Raw genomic sequence first — 18883 nt, forward strand, 5'->3', positions numbered from 1 at the left:
ACCTGACCAGGAGTACAGACTAAGCTCTCCTTATTGGGTCTCTGTTGAACAGTCATAACTAGCGTGAGCATCGGCCATGTGCACTGTTATTCTGGGAGCGACCGAGTGTGTGACTGTGTGCGTGCGTATGACTACACACACACACACACTGATGGAAGAATGGGGCGGCCAAGCGTGTGAGAACCCTCCTGTCTGGTATCTCTCTCTCTCTCTGCTGCGGAACATGTGACACACACGTTGAGAGCTTCCATGTGTGGTACAGACAGCTACATCAAGGCACTGCTGCATGCCAAGCGACCATACGTACAGATAGTGCTCCTCCAGGGCACTTCAGCTGAGCTTGTGTCCATGGCGATGAATAGACCCCCCCCCCCCTTCCTACACACACACGCACACAGACTCCTTGACAAGACCAGAAACAAAATGGCACCTCACTACACAAGCACCCTCCAATCCTAGACAATAAGCGGAGATGCAACTTCAGAAGCTTTTAGACTGAAATATGTGGGAGAGGGGGGGGGGGGGGGGGGGGGTTGGGGTCACGACACACCGAGCCCTCTGGGGGAGGGGGGGGTCACGACACACCGAGCCCTCCGCCTCTGGGAGTACCGCTGAGGGGGGGGGGGGGGGGGGGCAGGGAACTAAGAAGAAATGGCTAATTTGAGTAGAGGAAATCAAAGGAAAGAAACATGAAAAGCACTCATGTTTAGAAGCGTGTTGGAGGTGGGGGGGGGGGGGGGGGGGAGGTTATAAACTCGTACCTATATGCAGAATAAAGCAGTCTCCCCTCCCCCTACCCTCTGAAGCCGACTTGACGGGGACGTGCCGTGTACCTGGTCAACACAAGGACCTCCTGGGACTGGGGACAAGCAGGCTAGACACACACACACACACTCCGAGCAGGTTGACTCCAGCTCCCCACCCCCACATACTGACCCCCCTCCCCCTCACTTGAAAAGGTGCCCCAACCCCCCCCCCAGCCCTCATGGGGAAAGTGTTTCAGCTATATTAAAATGTGGCGGCGGGGGGGGGGGGATGTTCCTAGAGGACAGTGTGTGTGATCATCTACGACTACGTGTAAAAACAATATCACGTCTTCAGGATCAAATAACGACTCTTTCTTTCTTTCCTTCCTCCTCCTCTCTTTCTATCCCTCAGTCTCTCTCCCTGCCAGACTGTCTGTCAGGGACGGAGACAGAGACGGATGGAGGGACGATGTAGGAAGCAGGAGGAACACAGACAGCCACATAAAGAAAGGCAGACAAAAGAACGCATCAAAATAAAAAATATAAAACTGGAGAAAAAAAAGAAGAAGAAAAACGGGAAAAGGAAACGTGTCATCCGAGCTCACGGACGACAACTTGCCGAAGCGGCCAATCAGGAACCAGGGCTCACACCCGAGGGGGGGCGTGTCCACCTCCTTTCTCCAGGCCCCACCACCTCGCTTCAGAACAAAGTGCTCCCGTCCGCGACTCCGCCCCCTTGCAGACCATCCGGGGCCGAGGTCCCTGCGTCGCCATTGGCCGCCGTCGCCGCCTCCAAAGAGGCGGGGTCGAAGCCGTGCTCCGCCCCCAGGGCGTCCGCCTCCATCTTGACGTTGTCGGCCAGGAAGGCGGAGTAGGCGTCGCCCTCGGCCATCAGCAGCTTCAGCTTGGGGATCCAGCTCTTACGGACCACGCGCCGGGCGTTGGTGCACATGTCGGCCGCGATGGCGTTCATCTCGCTCTCCTTGAAGCTGGGGGCAAAGTTCTGGCAGTAGACTGGAGGTGGGGGAGAGGGGGCGGGAGGGAGGGGGAGAGGGGGGAGAATGAGGGTCCGGCCTGTGTGTTATCCTGTGTGTGTCTGTGTGTGTCTGTGTGTGTGTGTGTGTGTTATCCTGTGTGTGTCTGTGTGTGTGTTATCCTGTGTGCGCGCGTGTGTCTATGTATCCTGTGTGTGTGTGTGTGTTATCCTGTGTGTGTGTGTGTGTGTGTGTTATCTATCCGGTGTGTGCGTGTGTTACCCTGTGTGTCTGTCTGTGTGTGTGTGTGTGTGTGTGTGTTATCTATCCTGTGTGTGTGTTATCCTGTGTGTGTGTGTGTGTTATCCTGTGTGTGTGTGTGTGTTATCCTGTGTGTGTGTGTTATCCTGTGTGTGTGTGTGTTATCCTGTGTGTGTGTGTGTGTGTGTTATCCTGTGTGTGTGGGTGTGTGTTATCTATCCTGTGTGTGTGTGTGTTATCCTGTGTGTGTGTGTGTGTGTGCCACTCACACTTGACGGCGTGGAGGACACGGCTGTCCAGAGGCTTGCGGCTGGGGTCGTTGGTGGAGGAGCGGATGCCGGTTCCACAGCTGTTAGCCAGCGTGCTCCTGCGGGGCGCAAACAACACACGGCATTTAGTGCCTGACCCAAAAGTTTCAGTCCTTTGTCTGACACCCGCACATCCATCCCTGTCCCACACACACACACACACACACACACACACACACACACACCCTCACCTGTCGAAGAAGGCGGCCAGCAGGCGCCGCAGCAGCACCTTGTGACGCGTGCCGGCGCTGACGTGGCAGTTCATGAGCTGGGCGCGGGAGATGAACACGCACGTGCCCGTCACCAGCTCCAGCTTCTCCGCCGGGTCGCCCTCCTCGTACAGCCGAGGGTGGCACCGGTTACCGATCTGGCTGATCAGCTCCGCCGGCAGCGACGCCAGGTCGCCCTGGCGCGACCCCCGGCCCCCACGCCCCCCCCGTGTCTCCGAGGTGACGTGGTCGGGCAGGGCCTCCACGCGCTCGCCCGCTACTGGGGAGAGAACGAGAGAGAGACACGGTGAGGAAACGGCAGAGTCGTGTTTGGAAAAGCCAAACATGGAGTCCATACACATCATACACACACACATCATACACACATCATACACACACCATACACAAACACCATAACACCCATCATACATACACCTCATACACACACACACACATATCATACACTCACTACACACACACCCCGTACCTGTGGCTCCTACGTTCAGCATGCTGTACATGGTGTACATGTTGCAGATCTGCCTGTACTGCTCCTCCGTGCTGTCGTCCGTCACCTCCTCCTCCTCCTCGTCGTCGTGGTAACTGAGGGGGGAGTCGCTGGTGTACATGCTGAGGGTCCCCGGGCTCGTCCCCTCCGGCGTCCCCACGTGGTTGCCGGCGGCGGCGCCGTTGTTGCTGTTGTTGTTGTTGTGGTTACCGTTCGTCCCGCCGCCGTTCCCCATCACCGTGGCGATGTTGCCGACCACGCCCCGCCCCGACGCGTCCTGGGAGGAGGCGGAGGAGGAGGAGTAGCGTGCGGCCTTCCGCATCCCGCCCCCACCTCCCCCGCCCGAGCCTCCCCCGCCGTCACGGTTACCACCCTCCCACAGGCGCTTAGCAACCGGGGTGCACACCACCGAGTAGGAAGAGGCTTCCGGCTGATGGGGGGGGGGGGGGAGGGGGAGATTGACATTTCTTGTTAATGAAAATTCATTTTAACCCTCGTGCTGCCTTCGGGTCACATGACCCAAAGGTTCACAACGAACCATCGTTGTGTTTACCCAATTTTACCCAATACAAAAACAAATAAAAAGTATTTTCTTTTAACCTTCGCGATGTGGGGGGTCTGAGACAGCCCGACGGTTAAAAGAAAATGCTTCACTTTGTTTTTGTATGCGGTAAAGTTGTCGCAATACGATGGTGGGTCACAATGACTGATGGGTCAGAATGACCCGAAGATAACACAAGGGTTAAACACAAGGGTTAAACACTTAAACATAAACATATAGCTCCTGGGGTTAAATATGACCTCGTCTGTAGTATTACCCAGAGTGCTGAGTCAGACCCCTCTCTTTCCATCTCTGCCCCCACTCCCTTCTCCCCCCCCCCCCCCCCCCGCAGTGTGTGTGTGAGGTCAGAAGTCAGCCCCACCTGTGTGAGAGTGGGCTGTGGCGTGCTGGAGCTCTGCTCCGTCTTCACCCTGGACACCAGGGGGAGGGGCGTCAGGCAGGAGGCGGGCCTTCCGGACGCCGTGGCAACCACCCCGGCCCCTCCCCCGCCCGCTGTCTGAGTGACGGGGCTCTGGGGCTCGGAGGGGGGGGTCTCCTCTGTGTGGAGCCCCTGGGAGTCACAGCTGGGGGAGGACACCTGGGGGGGGGGGAGAGAGGGGGGAGAGAGAGGTACAGTCAGCATGTGGTGATAAACAGAGATGGAAAAAAGTACACACATCCTTCACTCAAGTACAGATACTCGTGTTTAAAAAGTCTCTGGTAAAAGTTGAAGTGCTGACTACACGTTTTCACTCAAGTTAAAGTAAAGAAGTAAAGAAGTGGAGGCTCGGACATGTACTCAAGTGAACACGAACCATTACGACCCGAAAAACCAACTTCAGAAGTAAGAAGGAGAGGGAAACAAGGAAGGTGTACGACACCTTGAGGAAGAACTCGGTCCCCTTCTCCATGATCTGCTGGATCTGCAGGAACCCGGCGGTGTACATGAGCAGGAACTGGTCCCCCACGTTCATGCTGAGCCGGCCCGTGTAGCAGAAGGCCAGGATCTGCTGGAAGCTCTGGGGCTGCACGGCCGGGGGCAGCTCCACCACCTGGCTCTTGCCCCCCGCGTTGAACAGGTCCCGGAAGTAGGAGCTGCTGGCTGCCAGGACCGCACGGTGGGCCTGAGGGAGAGGAGGGGAGGGGAGGGGAGGGAGGGAGGGAGGGAGGGGAGGGAGGGTAGGGGAGGGGAGGGGGAGGGAGGAGGGAGGGGAGCGAGGGAGGGGAGCGAGGGGAGGGAGGGAGGGGAGGGGAGGGAGGGAGGGAGGGAGGGGAGGGGAGCGGGAAAGGGAGCGAGGGAGGGAGGGAGGATAAGAGGGATGGATGGAGAGGGTAGAAAGATGGAGGGAGCAGGGGGAGGGAGAGGATAGAAGGTTAGAGGGAGGGATAGAAGGGGGGGTTGGATGAATGGATTGAGAGGATAGCGAGATGGAAGAATGGATGGGTTGGTGGGAGGAGGGAAGGGAGGGGTAGATTAATGGAAAAATGGATGGGTTGAAGGGTAGGAGGGATAGAGGGATGTGAGAATGAATAGGTTGATGGGATGGAGGGAGGGATGGAGGGAGGGACACAGGAATGGAAGAATGGATAGGTTGAGGGGTGGGAGGGTTAGAAGAATGGATAAAACAGACGATTGAAGGAATGGGTGGAATCTGGACGGGATTCAGCTATTCCAAGTCACATTTCACATCAATAAGCGTACTGTTCTTCTGCCACAAAAGAAAAAAAAACCTGGAACTATTGTGCCTCCTATTGTGCGTGTGTGTGCTACAGTGTGTGTGTGTGTGTGTTCTCACCTTGAAGGCGTGGCCCTTCACCACCACAGACACGTCACAGTACAGCCCTTGCAGCCTCTGCTCGTTCAGACACTCCAGGACATTGTTGCCAAAGTTGGGGATCGCCATCTGTAGAGTCTGAGCCATAACGCTCTGCCCCACACCACTAGGTCTGGGGAGGAGGGGGGGAGGGAGGGAGGGGAGGAGGGGAAGGAGAGTGGTGGAGAGGGGAGGGCGGGGAGAGGGGTGGAGAGGGGAGGGCGGGGAGAGGGTGGAGGAGGGGGTGGAGGAGGGGGTGGAGGGAGGGGAGGAGGGGAAGGAGAGTGGTGGAGAGGGGAGGGCGGGGAGAGGGGTGGAGAGGGGAGGGCGGGGAGAGGGGTGGAGAGGGGAGGGCGGGGAGAGGGTGGAGAGGGGAGGGCGGGGAGAGGGGTGGAGAGGGTGGAGGAGGGGGTGGAGGGAGGGGAGAGCGGAGGGGGGAGCAGGAGGGGGAGGAGGGGAGAGGATGAGAGGTTTGTGGGGAGAGGTTAGGGAGTGATGGAGTGGATGGAGGACAGAAAGGAGGTAGAGTTGGAGAGAAGAAAGAGAGAATGGGTGGGACAGAGAGTGGGTTGGAGATAGAGAAAGGGGGAGACAGTTAAAACTATGATTATGTAATATCTGAAATATTTACATTTACATTTATTCATTTAGCAGACACTTTTATCCAAAACGACTTCCAAGAGAGAGCTTTACAAAGTACATAGGTCACTGATCATAACAACAAGATAGCCAAAAAACTTCGCGAGTAGCCAAAACATGAAGCACACATTGTGAACAACCAAAGTAAGTGCCAAAGGGAAGAACCATAAGAGCATGTAGTTAAACAAGTAAATATGCCGAGGTCTATAATTGTTCATAAACAGACAACCGTGGGGCCAAAATAAACTACTTTAATCAACTCAATTTCAACTCGGTTGTACTGACTTGCAGACAATACATAAACAAATCTACTGTGTTGACTTTGACCTACTTCATATTTTTGAATGAGACCAAAACATAAAAGGGTTACATAACTTTTCTGGGTTTAATATATTTTGGGGCTTTTTCTTCCTCACAAGTCTCTGAACAACAACAAAAAAACTACAAAAACTCCCTTCAAACCAAACTATTATAAACTCAAGACAACATTTATTTTCCGAAAGCTTCAATTAGCTCAACTGGCTTTTATGTCTGTAAGAATTAGCATGTTGCCTGAGAAACCATTGTTACGAGCTATTTTTAATAATTAGCCATTTTTTGGTTACTGAATGTAAACCACACGTGACCGATTCGAGAGAAATCTATATTTGACTCTCTAATCGGATACACCCTAATGGTTATTACAGGGAGAGAGGGGAATACGACCCTCATTGTAGAGGGGCGGAAAAGTTGTGTGACCTAAGAACCAGGTCAAGCGGTTAACCTCAACACAAATGTGATCACTGATGAATACCAGCATTGACAATCTCAAGGACACAGAGAAGCATGGAAATACAAATTCATATCATTTTATTAGGTCTGTAGAGCGTTTTTGATATCCACGTTATCTTACCACTAAAGCTTGTACACAGGCAGACAGACACATTTACATTAGGCCATTAATCACTCAATAATCCCAAATATTAAGACCTACATTTACTTAATTAAATGATGCAATATCTAGTATGTACTGTTGTCAAGCAGCCACAAAATAAATCAATAAAATACAAATAAATGATACATAGAATAGTCCAATAAGTTTGTTGTCTACCCTATGCTTTGCAATAAAGCACAAGCTAACTGATAATAATTTTAATAATATGCAATATGCTCTGTTTAAATTATAAGGAAATTGGTTTATTTATTTAAAGTTCACAGTCGAATCTGACACCTTCAAAGCGCTTCCAATTAGTTAGTATTTCCTCTGCGACACACATAAGGTCATGTAGGTCAGAACAACTTTCCTTTCCACAAAGCCGGCTGATTTCAGGCTATTGACCTTTAACACTGAGCCCCTGAGCGCGTCTCATTATAAGCACATTATGATGTCAACACAGCAGTTTGTCTGGGACAGACGGAATGACGCTGACAGATTGATATACTTCTAGGCTAGAATTAGGGATTCCATAACAGTTCAAGTTGACTTTAAGGTTATGGAAGCTTGTGTGATCAAATGAAGACATGCAAAGAATTGTTTATTTTTATTACTCTAATCTCATTCTGTAAAGTGAGAAAATTCTTATTGGACTATCCACACGTCAATATAATGTACCCTAAGCAGCAAATTAAATTCAATTTCCTGGTTTTAGGAGGCTGGAGGCAGCCAGTTAGCAAGTAGCAGCAAGCTAAGCTAAATATTTAGCCTTGGTAAAATAATGTTTCAGTGTTAAAACGTTTCGATTTCTCATGTTGACGTAGGCCTAATTAATCAAAAGCCAATAGCACTTTTATCAAATAAACATTGCATTATATAACCTATAAATAAATACAAATACAAAAAACAATCGCAGTGAATCTTCTTGATTGCTGGCATGTGGCTACCGTATCTAGCCTCCCGTGAGCCCGATTAAAATTAAAACTTCAAACGGAATGCATTAGGAAATTAAACATTAATCAAACAATCTGACATGAAAGTGTATCACAGCAATGTCTCGCCGGTCCCACCTGGGTGGAGAACCGCGCCAGCGGCAGAGCGGCGAACCGGAGTGGGCAGCAAGAGATATCGGTGCCCCGTCTATGCCACCGTCGTTGCCCGGTAGGATTTTGGAGTGCTCGAATGGCACGGGCCGGGAGGGGGGCCACGCAAAACGTAAAAGTATCTCTTAAAAAAAACGTTTATCACGGGTCTTTGGCAATGTCGATGCGGCGCCTCTTCTTTATCAACAAAGCCACGGGCACAAATGCTGTCGTAAAAATAGTCGAACAAATGAAATATTAAAGAGTTTACGTCCACCGCGTTCTCTTCCTCTCTGTGCCAGTGCAGTGTGATGACTGTAGCTTGAGTTACCTCGTCGGGCCTAGCTTGCTACGGAGACGGGATGCACACTGTTACAAAAATTGGGTTCGCCCATAGCGTGATCTAGAGAGCTCTAAAGGCGATTTAATTATTTAATTAGACTCCCGAAACAATGCATCAATGAATTCTCAGCGTGATTAATCAATCGTTAGTGTTTTCGACTCATTTTGGGATGTTGCAGGAAGAATTTCAGAGGGTGATCCCCGCTCCATCTTTCCCCGACATCAACAGGTCATCCCGGGACAAATACGGCAACTGGGGGCGAGCCAGACTGAACCAGAGTATGAGGGGGGGGGGGGGGGCTTCAAGTCGCTAGACTACAAGTCTAAGACTAGACAACAATTTAAAACCACTCAACAGCAACTCGAGATGTTCGTCACCCAAATGTAATTAATCATTCCGATTTAAAATGACCTAATTTTATTTATTTATTTTCTACTGGAGAAACACTTGTATTTGCCATCTGAAATGTACAGACCCGAGGCTGTGAAAAAGTTGAGAAGAGTGGAGAAGAGAATGCATCGAAACTCACCGAGAAAGAGACAGCCCGCGGCGCTAGATGTGTGATGTCGGCGAAGTGGTTAAAGTTTTGTTGGTGCCGTCCCTATGAGCCCATCCCCCATCGCACACCTTCCCAAAAACAATAGCTAACCCCCCCCCCTTAAAATCACTCCGAACCGATCCGAATTCCTCCTTTACTGGAAATCACAGAACGCCGGCAAGCCTTCAACCGCCGAATTCCCTTGTCCTCCGTGACCCCGATAAACCTGCGTGAACCCGGGTAAAACTCACCCCCTCGCTGTTTTCGTTTGGAAAGTGTTTCAATGGAGGACCACAGACGCGTTTTCTCCCTCTCCTTCGCTACAGGCAGCCATTCATTGTGAACAGCAGTACAGTAGCACAGGCGAGACGCCGAGCGCAGAGCTATCGAGGCTATAGAGCGTTCCTTTCCTCCCCAAGGAGGGTGGGATCACAGAGCTACCGATCGCGCAGACAAATCGTCTCCATCCAACCCGCCCCGCTCTGTCTGTCTGCCCGTGCCAATTCACATCACGACACCCACATACCCAATTCACGTACCCGGTGTTATCGCTGTCTCCGTGCAGTGCAGGGACTCCCTCGTGTCCAGTTGACCGGGGACAGTAAGTGGAGCCTGTTGGCAGCCTCCTTGGTAGTTTCCTTCCCGGTTTGAACGGAACGGTAACGTGTCCCGGTGCTAAAAAGAAAGTGAGTTCGAGCGTCTAGACCTCGGCAGGTGAGCCTCGGGGATCTAGGAAGCTCGCGCAGAGAATACCAAATAGGTTCTGACTAAACTCAAGTGCTGGAGAGAAAATGTGTGTGCCTCTCTCTCTCTCTCTCGTTCTATCTCTCGTTTTCTCTCTCTCCTGACCTATCAAACATTTCTCCAAATATCTTTACCATATCTGTCCCTTATTTTTGTCATAGCGCCCCCCTCCAGATGTTGACATTCGGGTAAATCGGCCCATGACAAGCCGCTATAAAATGCCGTTGAAGCGACCGTCTCAGCTGCAGTACCGACACCGAATAACCTGACACATTATACAATTATCATGATAAAGGTATAAAGGTGACGAACTATTTCCTGCTGGTTCAAAGCTGCAGTCGAAACGTAAACGATCGAAGTTTGATGAAGTTTTTGGGGATAAATGTGACGAATTCAAACAGCCATAATTTCTTACACAGTCATAAGATATTACTTTAATTAAATCGGCCCTGAATCACCTATAAAATATAAATGCTTAAATTAAAATGTATAATTATATTTGTCAAAGGGCCTTTTATGTTGATGTCCTGATTCTAAAGCTCATAACACTCTTTTTTGGCCGTATCGAATTAAGAATATTTGACATAACCCATTTTGCTCAATCTCCTGTCACGTTCTAGGCTTGGAAACTGGGGCATGGACATGAATGACCTGCTCTGTGCAGTACGTGTCCTTACGTTACACCAGTTACATTATATTACATAGCATTACCAGTCACCCGGGGGCGTTCTGCGCAGTTGGCCAAGGCCACCGTTCGTTCTGTCTGAACTCAGTCGGCCTCCGTAGTTGTGGTTCTACAAGCACGTCGGTGTCCATGTGGTAAAGCAAGCCAACTCGGAGCAGAGCAACTTGTGAGTTGTGAAGTCTTGTGACAAATATACTTTTGAAGTCTCAGGTTTAGTTGACAAAAGGTACAAGGAACAAGGTGCCTGTGTTAATGCTTAATAACAAAACTACCCGATAACAAGCTAGCTAGCTTTGTTGTATAACAGGTGTCACTTGGGCAGCTAGCTAACGTTAGCTAGTAAACCGGGGCTAACAAGTTACTGAAAGGCGTTCAATAATTATTGTAACGAGCGCTGACAATAGTCATTTAGCAAAGGACACAGCTGCTTATTTCGAGTGCTTATGACATGCTGTTCAAGAACACGGTCGCATTCATTTTGAATCATGACTTGTCTTTAGTTAGCTTGCTACCTAGCTAATGACAGTAAGTCAGCTGGTTACACTGTCTGAGAAAAAGAGTTGTTAGCTAGCGAGTGTGTATTTGCTTTGGTCTCTGTAATGCAATGAAGTTAGTTGTTTCGTAAACGTTAGACCATGATTGCGTAGGGTCATCAAGGTGTGGTACCATATCGGTCATCATCTCTTTCCTTAGGACGGAGAGGCGTTAATGATCGTGCGCAGTGCTCGGTTTCTTTCTCTCGCCTCATCTCTCCGGCCACTGACCCGCATCCGTCCCACTCATCACAAACGTCTCAGAGCCGTAGGCGCTGAAGCCTACCGTGGACTGAGAACCATGGAGCCCCTGCGAGCAACTCAGGACCCCCTGGTCACGACCACTCTGGCCGGGGCAGACGCCAAACCCCGGTCCCCTATCTCAAGTTCTCCAACGGAGAGCACAACTCCAGAATGTACTGGCACTACAAATGACACGGAGACAAAGACTGCGGTGCAAACAGGGCTGTTGCCAGGGAGACGGTCGTCAGGGAGGGCAAGGCTGCCATCTTGTTTCCCAGTGCCAATGAAGTGTTCTACAATCCAGTGCAGGAGTTCAACAGAGATCTGACGTGAGTTTAACTGACCTGCCTTCTGTTGGATCTAAATAATGACATTTTGACAAGAGTGAGCAACTCTCTCCTTCCACCCTCCTATCTCCCTGTCTCCTTCCTTCCCTCCCTTCCACTCCCCTCTCCCTCTCCACCCTCTCTCTCCCCCTCCAACCCTCCCTCTTCTTTCTCTCTCTCTCGCTCTCTCTCTCTCTCCCTCCCTCTCTTCTCCTCCCCTCCCCCCAGATGTGCCGTGGTCACAGAGTTCTCCAGGGAGCAGCTGCTGAAGAGGAGGGTAAAGGTGGTGGTTCCCGGGGAGAAGGAACGCGTGGTGGTGTGCCTGGAGGAGGAGAGAGGGACGGAGGGAGAGGCGGAGGACAGGAGGACGGAGGAGGAGCCGCTCGAAACGGTCGTACCGGGGATGAGGTGTGAGGTGAGGACCTGGATGAGGACGGACGGACGTGTGTAACCCCCCACCCAAGAATGGTTTGTGTGTGTGGAGAGCCTGTGTGTGTGTGTGTGTGTGTGTGTGTGGAGAGCCTGTGTGTGTGTGTGAGGTGTGTGTGTGGAGAGCCTGTGTGTGAGGTGTGTGTGTGTGTGCTTCTAACCCCTCCCCCTCCTCCCCCCAGGGCGGTCTGCGTGTGCTGGAGGGGCTGGCTGCGTCAGGGCTGCGCTCGGTGCGTTTCGCCCTGGAGGTCCCAGGACTACGCAGCGTCACGGCCAACGACTTCTCAGCCAAGGCTGCCGCCCTCATCGCCAGGAACGCCCAGCACAACTCTGTCACGCACCTGCTGCAGGCCAGCCAGAGAGACGCCAGGTCTGCCTCTCTCTCTCTCTCTTCTCTCTCTCTCTCTTTTTTCTTTCTGGCTTTATCTATCTCTTTCTGGCTGTATATTTCTCCTCTCTTTAACCGGCTGTATCTCTCGCTGTCTCTATATCTCCTGTCTCTCTCTATATATCAATATATCTCTTTCTGCATTTGTCATGCCCTGTTCCCTCTACTTTTTCAGCCAAACTTCCTTCCTCTCTATTGAAGTCAATGCGTCTTTTCATCCCTCCCTCCCACCCTCCCTCCCTCCCCCCCTCCCCCCTCCCTCCCTCCCTCCCTCCCTCAGTATGCTGATGTATGAGATGCGAGGGAGGAAGGATCGCTACGATGTCATCGACCTGGACCCCTACGGTAGCCCCGCCCCCTTCCTGACGCGGCCGTGCAGGCGGTCAGCGACGGAGGCTTGTTGTGCGTGACCTGCACTGACATGGCAGTGATGGCCGGGAACAGCGGAGAAACCTGCTACAGCAAGTACGGCTCGGTGTCCATCAAGGCCAAGTACTGCCACGAGATGGTGAGCCTCACACACACACACCACACACACTACTGTCGTGTCCTTGCATTCCATGTGATTGGATGTCATGTCCTCCCCGCCCCCAGGCGCTCCGCATCATCCTCCACAGCGTGGACCAGAGGGCGGGGGTGTACCAGCGCTACATCCAGCCTCTGCTCTGCGTCAGCGTGGACTTCTACATCCGTGTGTTCGTCAGGGTGCACACCGGCCAGGCCATGGTGAAGAACTCTGTCAGGTAGGTACACACACACACACATACCGACACACACGTGCACAGCAACACAGTATACACAATAACACTACACTTTTCACTTTCTAACACTGAGCTTTTGTAAAAGTCTTCTAGCTGTTCCCAGCGGTGACATAATGTGTGTGTGTGTGTGTGTGTGTGTGCAGTAAGCAGGCTCTGGTGTACAACTGTGTAGGGTGTGGGGCCTACCACCTCCAGAGGATGGGCAAGAGGATGAACCAGGGCAAACAGTAAGACTCCTCCCCCTGACCTCCTCCCCCTGTCTGCCTGCCTGCACAGCCACTGCTCTACAGGCCTGGGACTGGCTGTGACCTGTGTGTGTGTGTGTGTGTGTTACAGCATGAAGTACTCTGCAGCCACTGGACCCCCTGTCGGACCAGTGTGTGAACATTGTGGACACAGACACCAGGTATGACGCGTACACACACACACACACACACACTGCGTGCTTGTTTCACACCCTCATAGTTTCACCCCCCCCCCCCCCCCCCCCCCCCCAGCTGGGAGGTCCTATTTGGGCGGAGCCTCTCCACGACGTGGCGTTCGTCCAGAAGGTTCTAGAAGCCGTGTCGGGGAACCCCTCTCGCTTCGGGACGTCCAAGCGCATCGAGGGCATGCTCAGCGTGATCACAGAGGTGAGAGGTCAGGGGTCAACAGGAAGCAGTCAGGGGTCGACGGGAAGCAGTCAGTTAAGGGTCAACTTTACAACAAGGTTATTTAAATACAATCATATAATAAGTGTCTGTGTGTGTGTGTGTGTGTGTAGGAGCTACAGGATGTACCTCTCTACTATGCGGTTGACAATCTGAGTAGCACGTTACACTGCAGCACGCCTCCTCTTCTCCAGTTCAGGTACACACACACACACCTTCAGGTACACACACACCTTTCATTATCATAACGACATTAACATATTCATGACATTGTCTCTCCCTCTCGCTCCATCACCCTCGCCTTATTCTCTTTCCCTCCATCTCTACCGTTTGTACTTTTTTCTTATCCCTTCCTCCCTCTCCTCCCTCTCTCTCCTCGCTCCCTCCCTCCCTCCCTCCCTCCCTCCCTCCCTCCCTCCCTCCCTCCCTCCCTCCCTCCCTCCCTCCCTCCCTCCCTCCCTCCCTCCCTCTCCCTCCCTCTCCCTCCAGGTCAGCTCTGCTCCATGCTGGGTACAGGGTGTCTCTGTCTCACGCCTGCAAGAACGCCGTCAAGACCGACGCCCCCCCCTCCGTCCTCTGGGACATCATGCGCTGCTGGGTGAGGTGCATCATGGGAATAGAACTCCACAGAGTCGTATGTGTGTGTGCGTGCCATAGGCAGCAGCTTGGAGACGTGCACTGATCGTACAGTGTGTGTGTGTTCAGGAGAAGAGCAACCCGGTGAAGAGGGAGAGGCTGTCGGAGACCAGTCCTGCCTTCAGACTGCTCTCCACAGAACCCACGTGAGTGTGCGTCCACGCAGGCAACAACAAGGGGCAGAAGGCCAGATAGTGACCCCCCCCCCTCCCCCCAGTCTGCAGGCGTGTTTCGAGGTGAGGGAGGACGCCAACCCCCAGTCTCGTAGACGTCACCTGACCCGCTTCCAGGAGAACCCACAGGCCTACTGGGGCCCCAAGGCCCGTGCCAGAGCCTGGTGTGTAACCCCCCCACACACACACACACGATGGTCATGGCATGAAGCAACGTACACTTTCTGTTCAGAGGATGAATGAATGTTAGGCTCAAGTCTGATCCAGTATTACTCTGTCTTTCCCTCTCACTTTCTCGCCTCCCTTCTCTCTCTCTCTCTCTCTCTCTCTCTCTCTCTCTCTCTCTTTCTCTCGCTCTCTCGTTCTCTCGCTCTCTCTCTCGCTCTCTCTTTCTTCTCTCCCTCTCTCTCTTCTCTCCCTCAGTGGGGGAATCTCGTCAGACCTGGAGGGCAGGAGGAAACAGGGCCAGAACAAGAGGAAGAATCAGATCACCGACTCCTCCCAGCTCAAGAACTACCCCTGCAAGAAGTTTAGGAAGGTACACACTTTCACCCACAACACCCCAGGACTGCACAGTAACAAGGACTACATTCACCACAACACCCCAGGACTGTACAGATTACTCTTGACAACAACAAATGTATTTGCTGGAACCACAGTTTATGTAAAAAGTTGTTTATTTAAAGTACTGTCCTGGTCTGGACACCTCGTACTGTTGTGGTACTGTTCTGGTGGAGCAGGTCAAGTGACATGTGAACACTAGCTCTCTGCTACACACACACACACACACCATGGACCGTAATCTGCCCCTTATAGAGTGTCAACGAGGCACACAGCAAGGCGATGCCATCTGTTTAGTCACCAGCTTTCTGTTTCCCCCTCTCTCCACATCCCTCAGGGCACATGCAACTACGGCGAAAAATGCTGCTACTCCCACGACATCCAGACAGATGGAGAGAAGATGGAGTGATGCTTCCATTCCTTTAATTTCACTTTGTAAAAACTTATCTTGTTTATTTTTGTTTTTTTGTTTTTGGAAGGGGGGGGCGGGTGTTCTAGTGGATGACATCACTTCAGAACTCTGGAATAGAACCTTGAGGTTGTGTTCTGTGTTCCACTGCATCAGGAAGAAGTACTGACCCATGGATGTTCGCAACGCACCACAAACGGCTACAGGAGACATTTTATTTCAGTTTTATTTTATGACTGTTGTAGCGGTCTAATAAAGTCCTTATGGCAACTCAAGCGTGCGTGTGATCAAAAGTGCGGACTCTGCTTTCCTGTTCTTCAAACGGTTTTATTTCTCAGGTGTTTATTGATCAACACAGAAATCGATTGTCATTCAGAAAAATGTAATCCCACAGCACAGGCTCCGGTGAGGAACACAGCTCACAGATATTGGACCGGTCACGCAGCGTGTCAGAGAAATGCTCCAATATGATCAGACGTAAAACTGGGAGACATTTTCCACTTCCAGCATGTGGCAGGAAGATTCTTCCTCCAGAGAAAAGGGGGTTTGTGTCACCGAAAATCAAGTTGCGTTTCTCTGTTCTTTAAAAAGCAGAGAAACACAGGGTGGGACACAAGACAGGTCTTTCCTGGAAACACAAAAGAAGTTAAACAAAGAAAGCTGGAATATTGCCACCTTTGTTAAAGGTTTGCGTACAGACATTCCTGATCTATCGGCAGGGTCACGATACAGGAAGTCTGGAGAACATCTGGAAACATGGCACTTGCGCATGAAGGGGAACTGAAAAATGTGAACTTGCTAAATAGTCATGTTTTAGGCAGCTTCAGAAAACAGTTGCATCTCCAGAACAGAATCTTTCTACAACAGAGAAATCATGGGCAAGAAGTCACTCATTTGAACCAAAGATGATGTTGAACATTGGAGCACTTTTCTATGACCTTAAGATACGACTTCAAAGAAAACAAAATCACACTGTAAGTGGAAACTTTTGAAAACAGTTTGAAGTAAAGCGACGGTATCTCATAGAGGTTATCGTCTCTGGTCAAGTCCAGCAGCAACACGTGAAGTCACAATCGAAAGCTGAAAGCGGATTGGTCGATTGATTCTTTTTTTTTGTTTGTTTTCATTGGCTCGCGGTGTGGAATGCAGGTTGGTGATTGGCTATCTGTGCCTGACCCGGAGCAGGAAGGTACGGATCTCCATGGGCTTCAGAGTCACCTCCCACACAGAGGGGTCTCCCAGGGGCTTCTGCAGGGGCTCCTCACCTGAGGGTCAAACGCAACACAATGGTTCTGTTCTGGTCATCACTACGATATCTCTACCTGTGTCTTATACCTGTCTCTCTACCTGTGTGTCTACTGCCTGTCTCTCTACCTGTATGTCTACCTGCCTCTCTACCTGTGTGTCTACCGCCTGTCTCTCTACCTGTATGTCTACCTGCCTCTCTACCTGTGTGTCTACCGCCTGTCTCTCTACCTGTCTCTCTACCTGTCTCTCTACCTGTCTCTCTACCTGTCTCTGGCGTCCAGTCCAGACGGGTCATATCTTCCTTATACTGATTGGCCGACAGGTTCATCTCGGTTACGCCCAGCACGTCCAGAGTGGAGAACAACTTCTGCAGGTAGAGAAAAGAGGGGGGTGGGGGGGGGGGGGAGATGTGTTTGTGTGTGTGGCTCATAATATGTATGTGTGTGTGGGTGTGTGTGTCTAACCTGCAGGTTGACAGTGACAGGCTGGGAGTAAGCGCTTGCTCTCCCAGGCCTGGTACTGGTGCTCCAGTCTGATCAGCACTGAGTCTCTGTCCCACTGGGACACTGTCAGCAGGTGGACAGCAGGGGGCAGCGCAGCCTGCAGACCTGAGAACTACCAGGAGAGGAGGAGGACAGGGAGAGAGAGAATGGAATGGTGGATGATGAGTGTTCGGGTCAAAACTGTACAAGCTACTAGCCATCTTTAGCCGTCCTCCTCACCTCCAGTCTGGTGTTGGGGTGCAGCTCTCCCAGGGTGAAGGTGAGCAGGGGCTGCAGGACCTCCTGCTGGGCCAGGGGGCGGTGTGTGTCGGCCGCCTGCTCCGGGGGGCTGAGGGAGAGGAGGAGGCGGCCCCGGACCACCAGCCCCTCAGGGAACTCCCCCGTCTCGTTCAGGGGCTCCCCCACCCCCCTCACGTCATCGTACAGCAGGCGCCTGTGGAGCTGGGGGGAAGGGGGGGGGGAGAGAGTGTGTTTGTGGGAGGTTTGTATAGAAGACGACTGTAGAGGTAGAGTATGGTGTGTGTGTGTGTCTGTGCGTCACCATGATCTCCAGAGAGCCGTCCTGAACGCTGGCTCCTCCCTGAGAGCGATCCGTCACCACAGTCAACTGCTCTGAGTCATCCTGGACACACAACAGAGGTCAGGGGTCAGAGGTCAGGGGAGGAGCTAGCATGCTGCAGAAACACACACACACACACCTTTATGTAAGCTCGGGAGTTGACAGGGTAGTAGTTGCCAGCGATGGGCTCGCTCTGCTTCAGATTCCAGGTAGGACGGAAGTCTTTCCTGTAACACACACACACACAGGATGTAAAACAAACCATACTGTAGATTTACAGTATATATAAATATAGCAGTTTTTGTGTCAGGTCAGAGGCAGGCACACACACACACACACACACACACACACACACATACTCCTCACCTCCTCTCCAGCACCTCTCTGCCGTTGGAGTCTGTGTAGAAGAATCCGGAAGAGTTGATGCTGCTGTCCAGACGCGTGATCACCTCCTTCCCAAGATCATCACTGGGGGGGGAGGGGGGGGAGAGAAGATAGTCATGAGTGAAACACACGATGAAGCCATTGTGGTGGTGTGTTGTTGCCCCCTGGTGTTCTCACTCTGCAAGTCCACCCACTTCACACCAGATAGGACCTGCTCTCCCTCTCCCTCCCTCCCTCCCTCTCCCTCCTTCCCCCTCCCTCACCCTATAGGCAGCGTATAGGACCTGCTCCCCCTCCCTCCCTCTCCCTTCCTCTGACCCTCTCTCACCTTACCCCTCCCTCCCTCTCCCCCTCCCTCACCCTCCTCTCCCCCTCCCTCACCCTATAGGCAGCATATAGGACCTGCTCTCCCTCCCTCCCCCCCTCACCCTATAGGCAGCGGCCCCACGCTCCACTCCAACTCCAGGGCTCTGCTGTGGGTGTACAGACGCACCACCTGGGACACCCAGGGGCTGAAGCTCTGACGCACCTCCTGAACCACCGAGTTCTGAACCACCCAGAGGAGGGGAGGGGAGAGGTGAGGAGAGGAAGGAGAGAGGAGAGGTGAGGAGAGGAAGGAGAGGTGAGGAGAGACGTGAGGAAGGAGAGGTGAGGAGAGACGTGAGGAGAGGAAGGAGAGGTGAGGAGAGACGTGAGGAGAGGAAGGAGAGAGGAGAGGAAGGAGAGGTGAGGAGAGACGTGAGGAGAGGAAGGAGAGAGGAGAAGTGAGGAGAGGAAG

General features: G+C 52.2%; 3 protein-coding genes across 5 annotated transcripts in view; 1 reads left to right on the forward strand and 2 right to left on the reverse strand.

Moving 5' to 3' along the window:
- Window positions 1-651: 651 nt before the first annotated feature.
- LOC136965349 (nucleus accumbens-associated protein 1-like) lies at window positions 652-9196 on the reverse strand. 3 transcript variants are annotated; one of them, XM_067259464.1, is made up of 8 exons: window positions 9125-9196; window positions 5341-5491; window positions 4426-4668; window positions 3927-4142; window positions 2986-3433; window positions 2481-2778; window positions 2251-2348; window positions 652-1760 (listed from the first exon to the last, which is right to left on the reverse strand). In XM_067259464.1, the coding sequence occupies exons 2-8, from the start codon at window positions 5464-5466 to the stop codon at window positions 1447-1449; spliced, it is 1743 nt and encodes a 580-aa protein (XP_067115565.1). In that variant the 5' UTR covers window positions 5467-5491; window positions 9125-9196; the 3' UTR covers window positions 652-1446. The 3 variants fall into 3 exon arrangements, with proteins under 3 accessions (XP_067115565.1, XP_067115564.1, XP_067115566.1); XM_067259463.1 differs by lacking the exon at window positions 9125-9196 and adding an exon at window positions 8865-8953; XM_067259465.1 differs by lacking the exon at window positions 9125-9196 and adding an exon at window positions 7981-8036.
- Window positions 9197-10393: 1197 nt separating this feature from the next.
- On the forward strand, window positions 10394-15681 carry trmt1 (tRNA methyltransferase 1). Its single transcript, XM_067259334.1, is given in 18 exon segments — window positions 10394-10468; window positions 10996-11311; window positions 11314-11407; window positions 11633-11819; window positions 12016-12203; window positions 12502-12581; window positions 12584-12729; window positions 12816-12964; window positions 13126-13209; window positions 13319-13388; window positions 13480-13614; window positions 13746-13831; window positions 14122-14230; window positions 14338-14414; window positions 14486-14605; window positions 14865-14979; window positions 15340-15437; window positions 15568-15681. Coding segments are annotated over 16 exon segments (2013 nt in total). The 5' UTR covers window positions 10394-10468; window positions 10996-11010; the 3' UTR covers window positions 15412-15437; window positions 15568-15681.
- man2b1 (mannosidase, alpha, class 2B, member 1) overlaps window positions 15419-18883 on the reverse strand; it is a gene marked incomplete in the record, with an annotated part of 7681 nt that continues 4216 nt past the window's right edge. The window contains 9 exon segments of the mRNA XM_067259333.1: window positions 15419-16676; window positions 16924-17026; window positions 17124-17153; window positions 17155-17274; window positions 17382-17603; window positions 17704-17784; window positions 17861-17948; window positions 18088-18189; window positions 18534-18652. Of these exon segments, the coding sequence (XP_067115434.1) occupies window positions 16573-16676; window positions 16924-17026; window positions 17124-17153; window positions 17155-17274; window positions 17382-17603; window positions 17704-17784; window positions 17861-17948; window positions 18088-18189; window positions 18534-18652 (969 nt within the window).

The sequence above is a fragment of the Osmerus mordax genome, chromosome 21, assembly GCF_038355195.1.
Source record: "Osmerus mordax isolate fOsmMor3 chromosome 21, fOsmMor3.pri, whole genome shotgun sequence".
NCBI lineage: Eukaryota > Metazoa > Chordata > Actinopteri > Osmeriformes > Osmeridae > Osmerus > Osmerus mordax.

Coding starts and splice junctions, on each gene's coding strand:
- LOC136965349 (XM_067259464.1), bottom strand. CDS start 5,466: ATGGCTCAGACTCTACAGATGGCGATCCCCAACTTTGGCAACAATGTC. Junction 4,669..5,340: donor TGAAGGGCCACGCCTTCAAG/GTGAGAACACAC, acceptor CCTCTCCCTCAG/GCCCACCGTGCGGTCCTGGC. Junction 1,761..2,250: donor TGTCCTCCACGCCGTCAAGT/GTGAGTGGCACA, acceptor CCCCACCTCCAG/TCTACTGCCAGAACTTTGCC.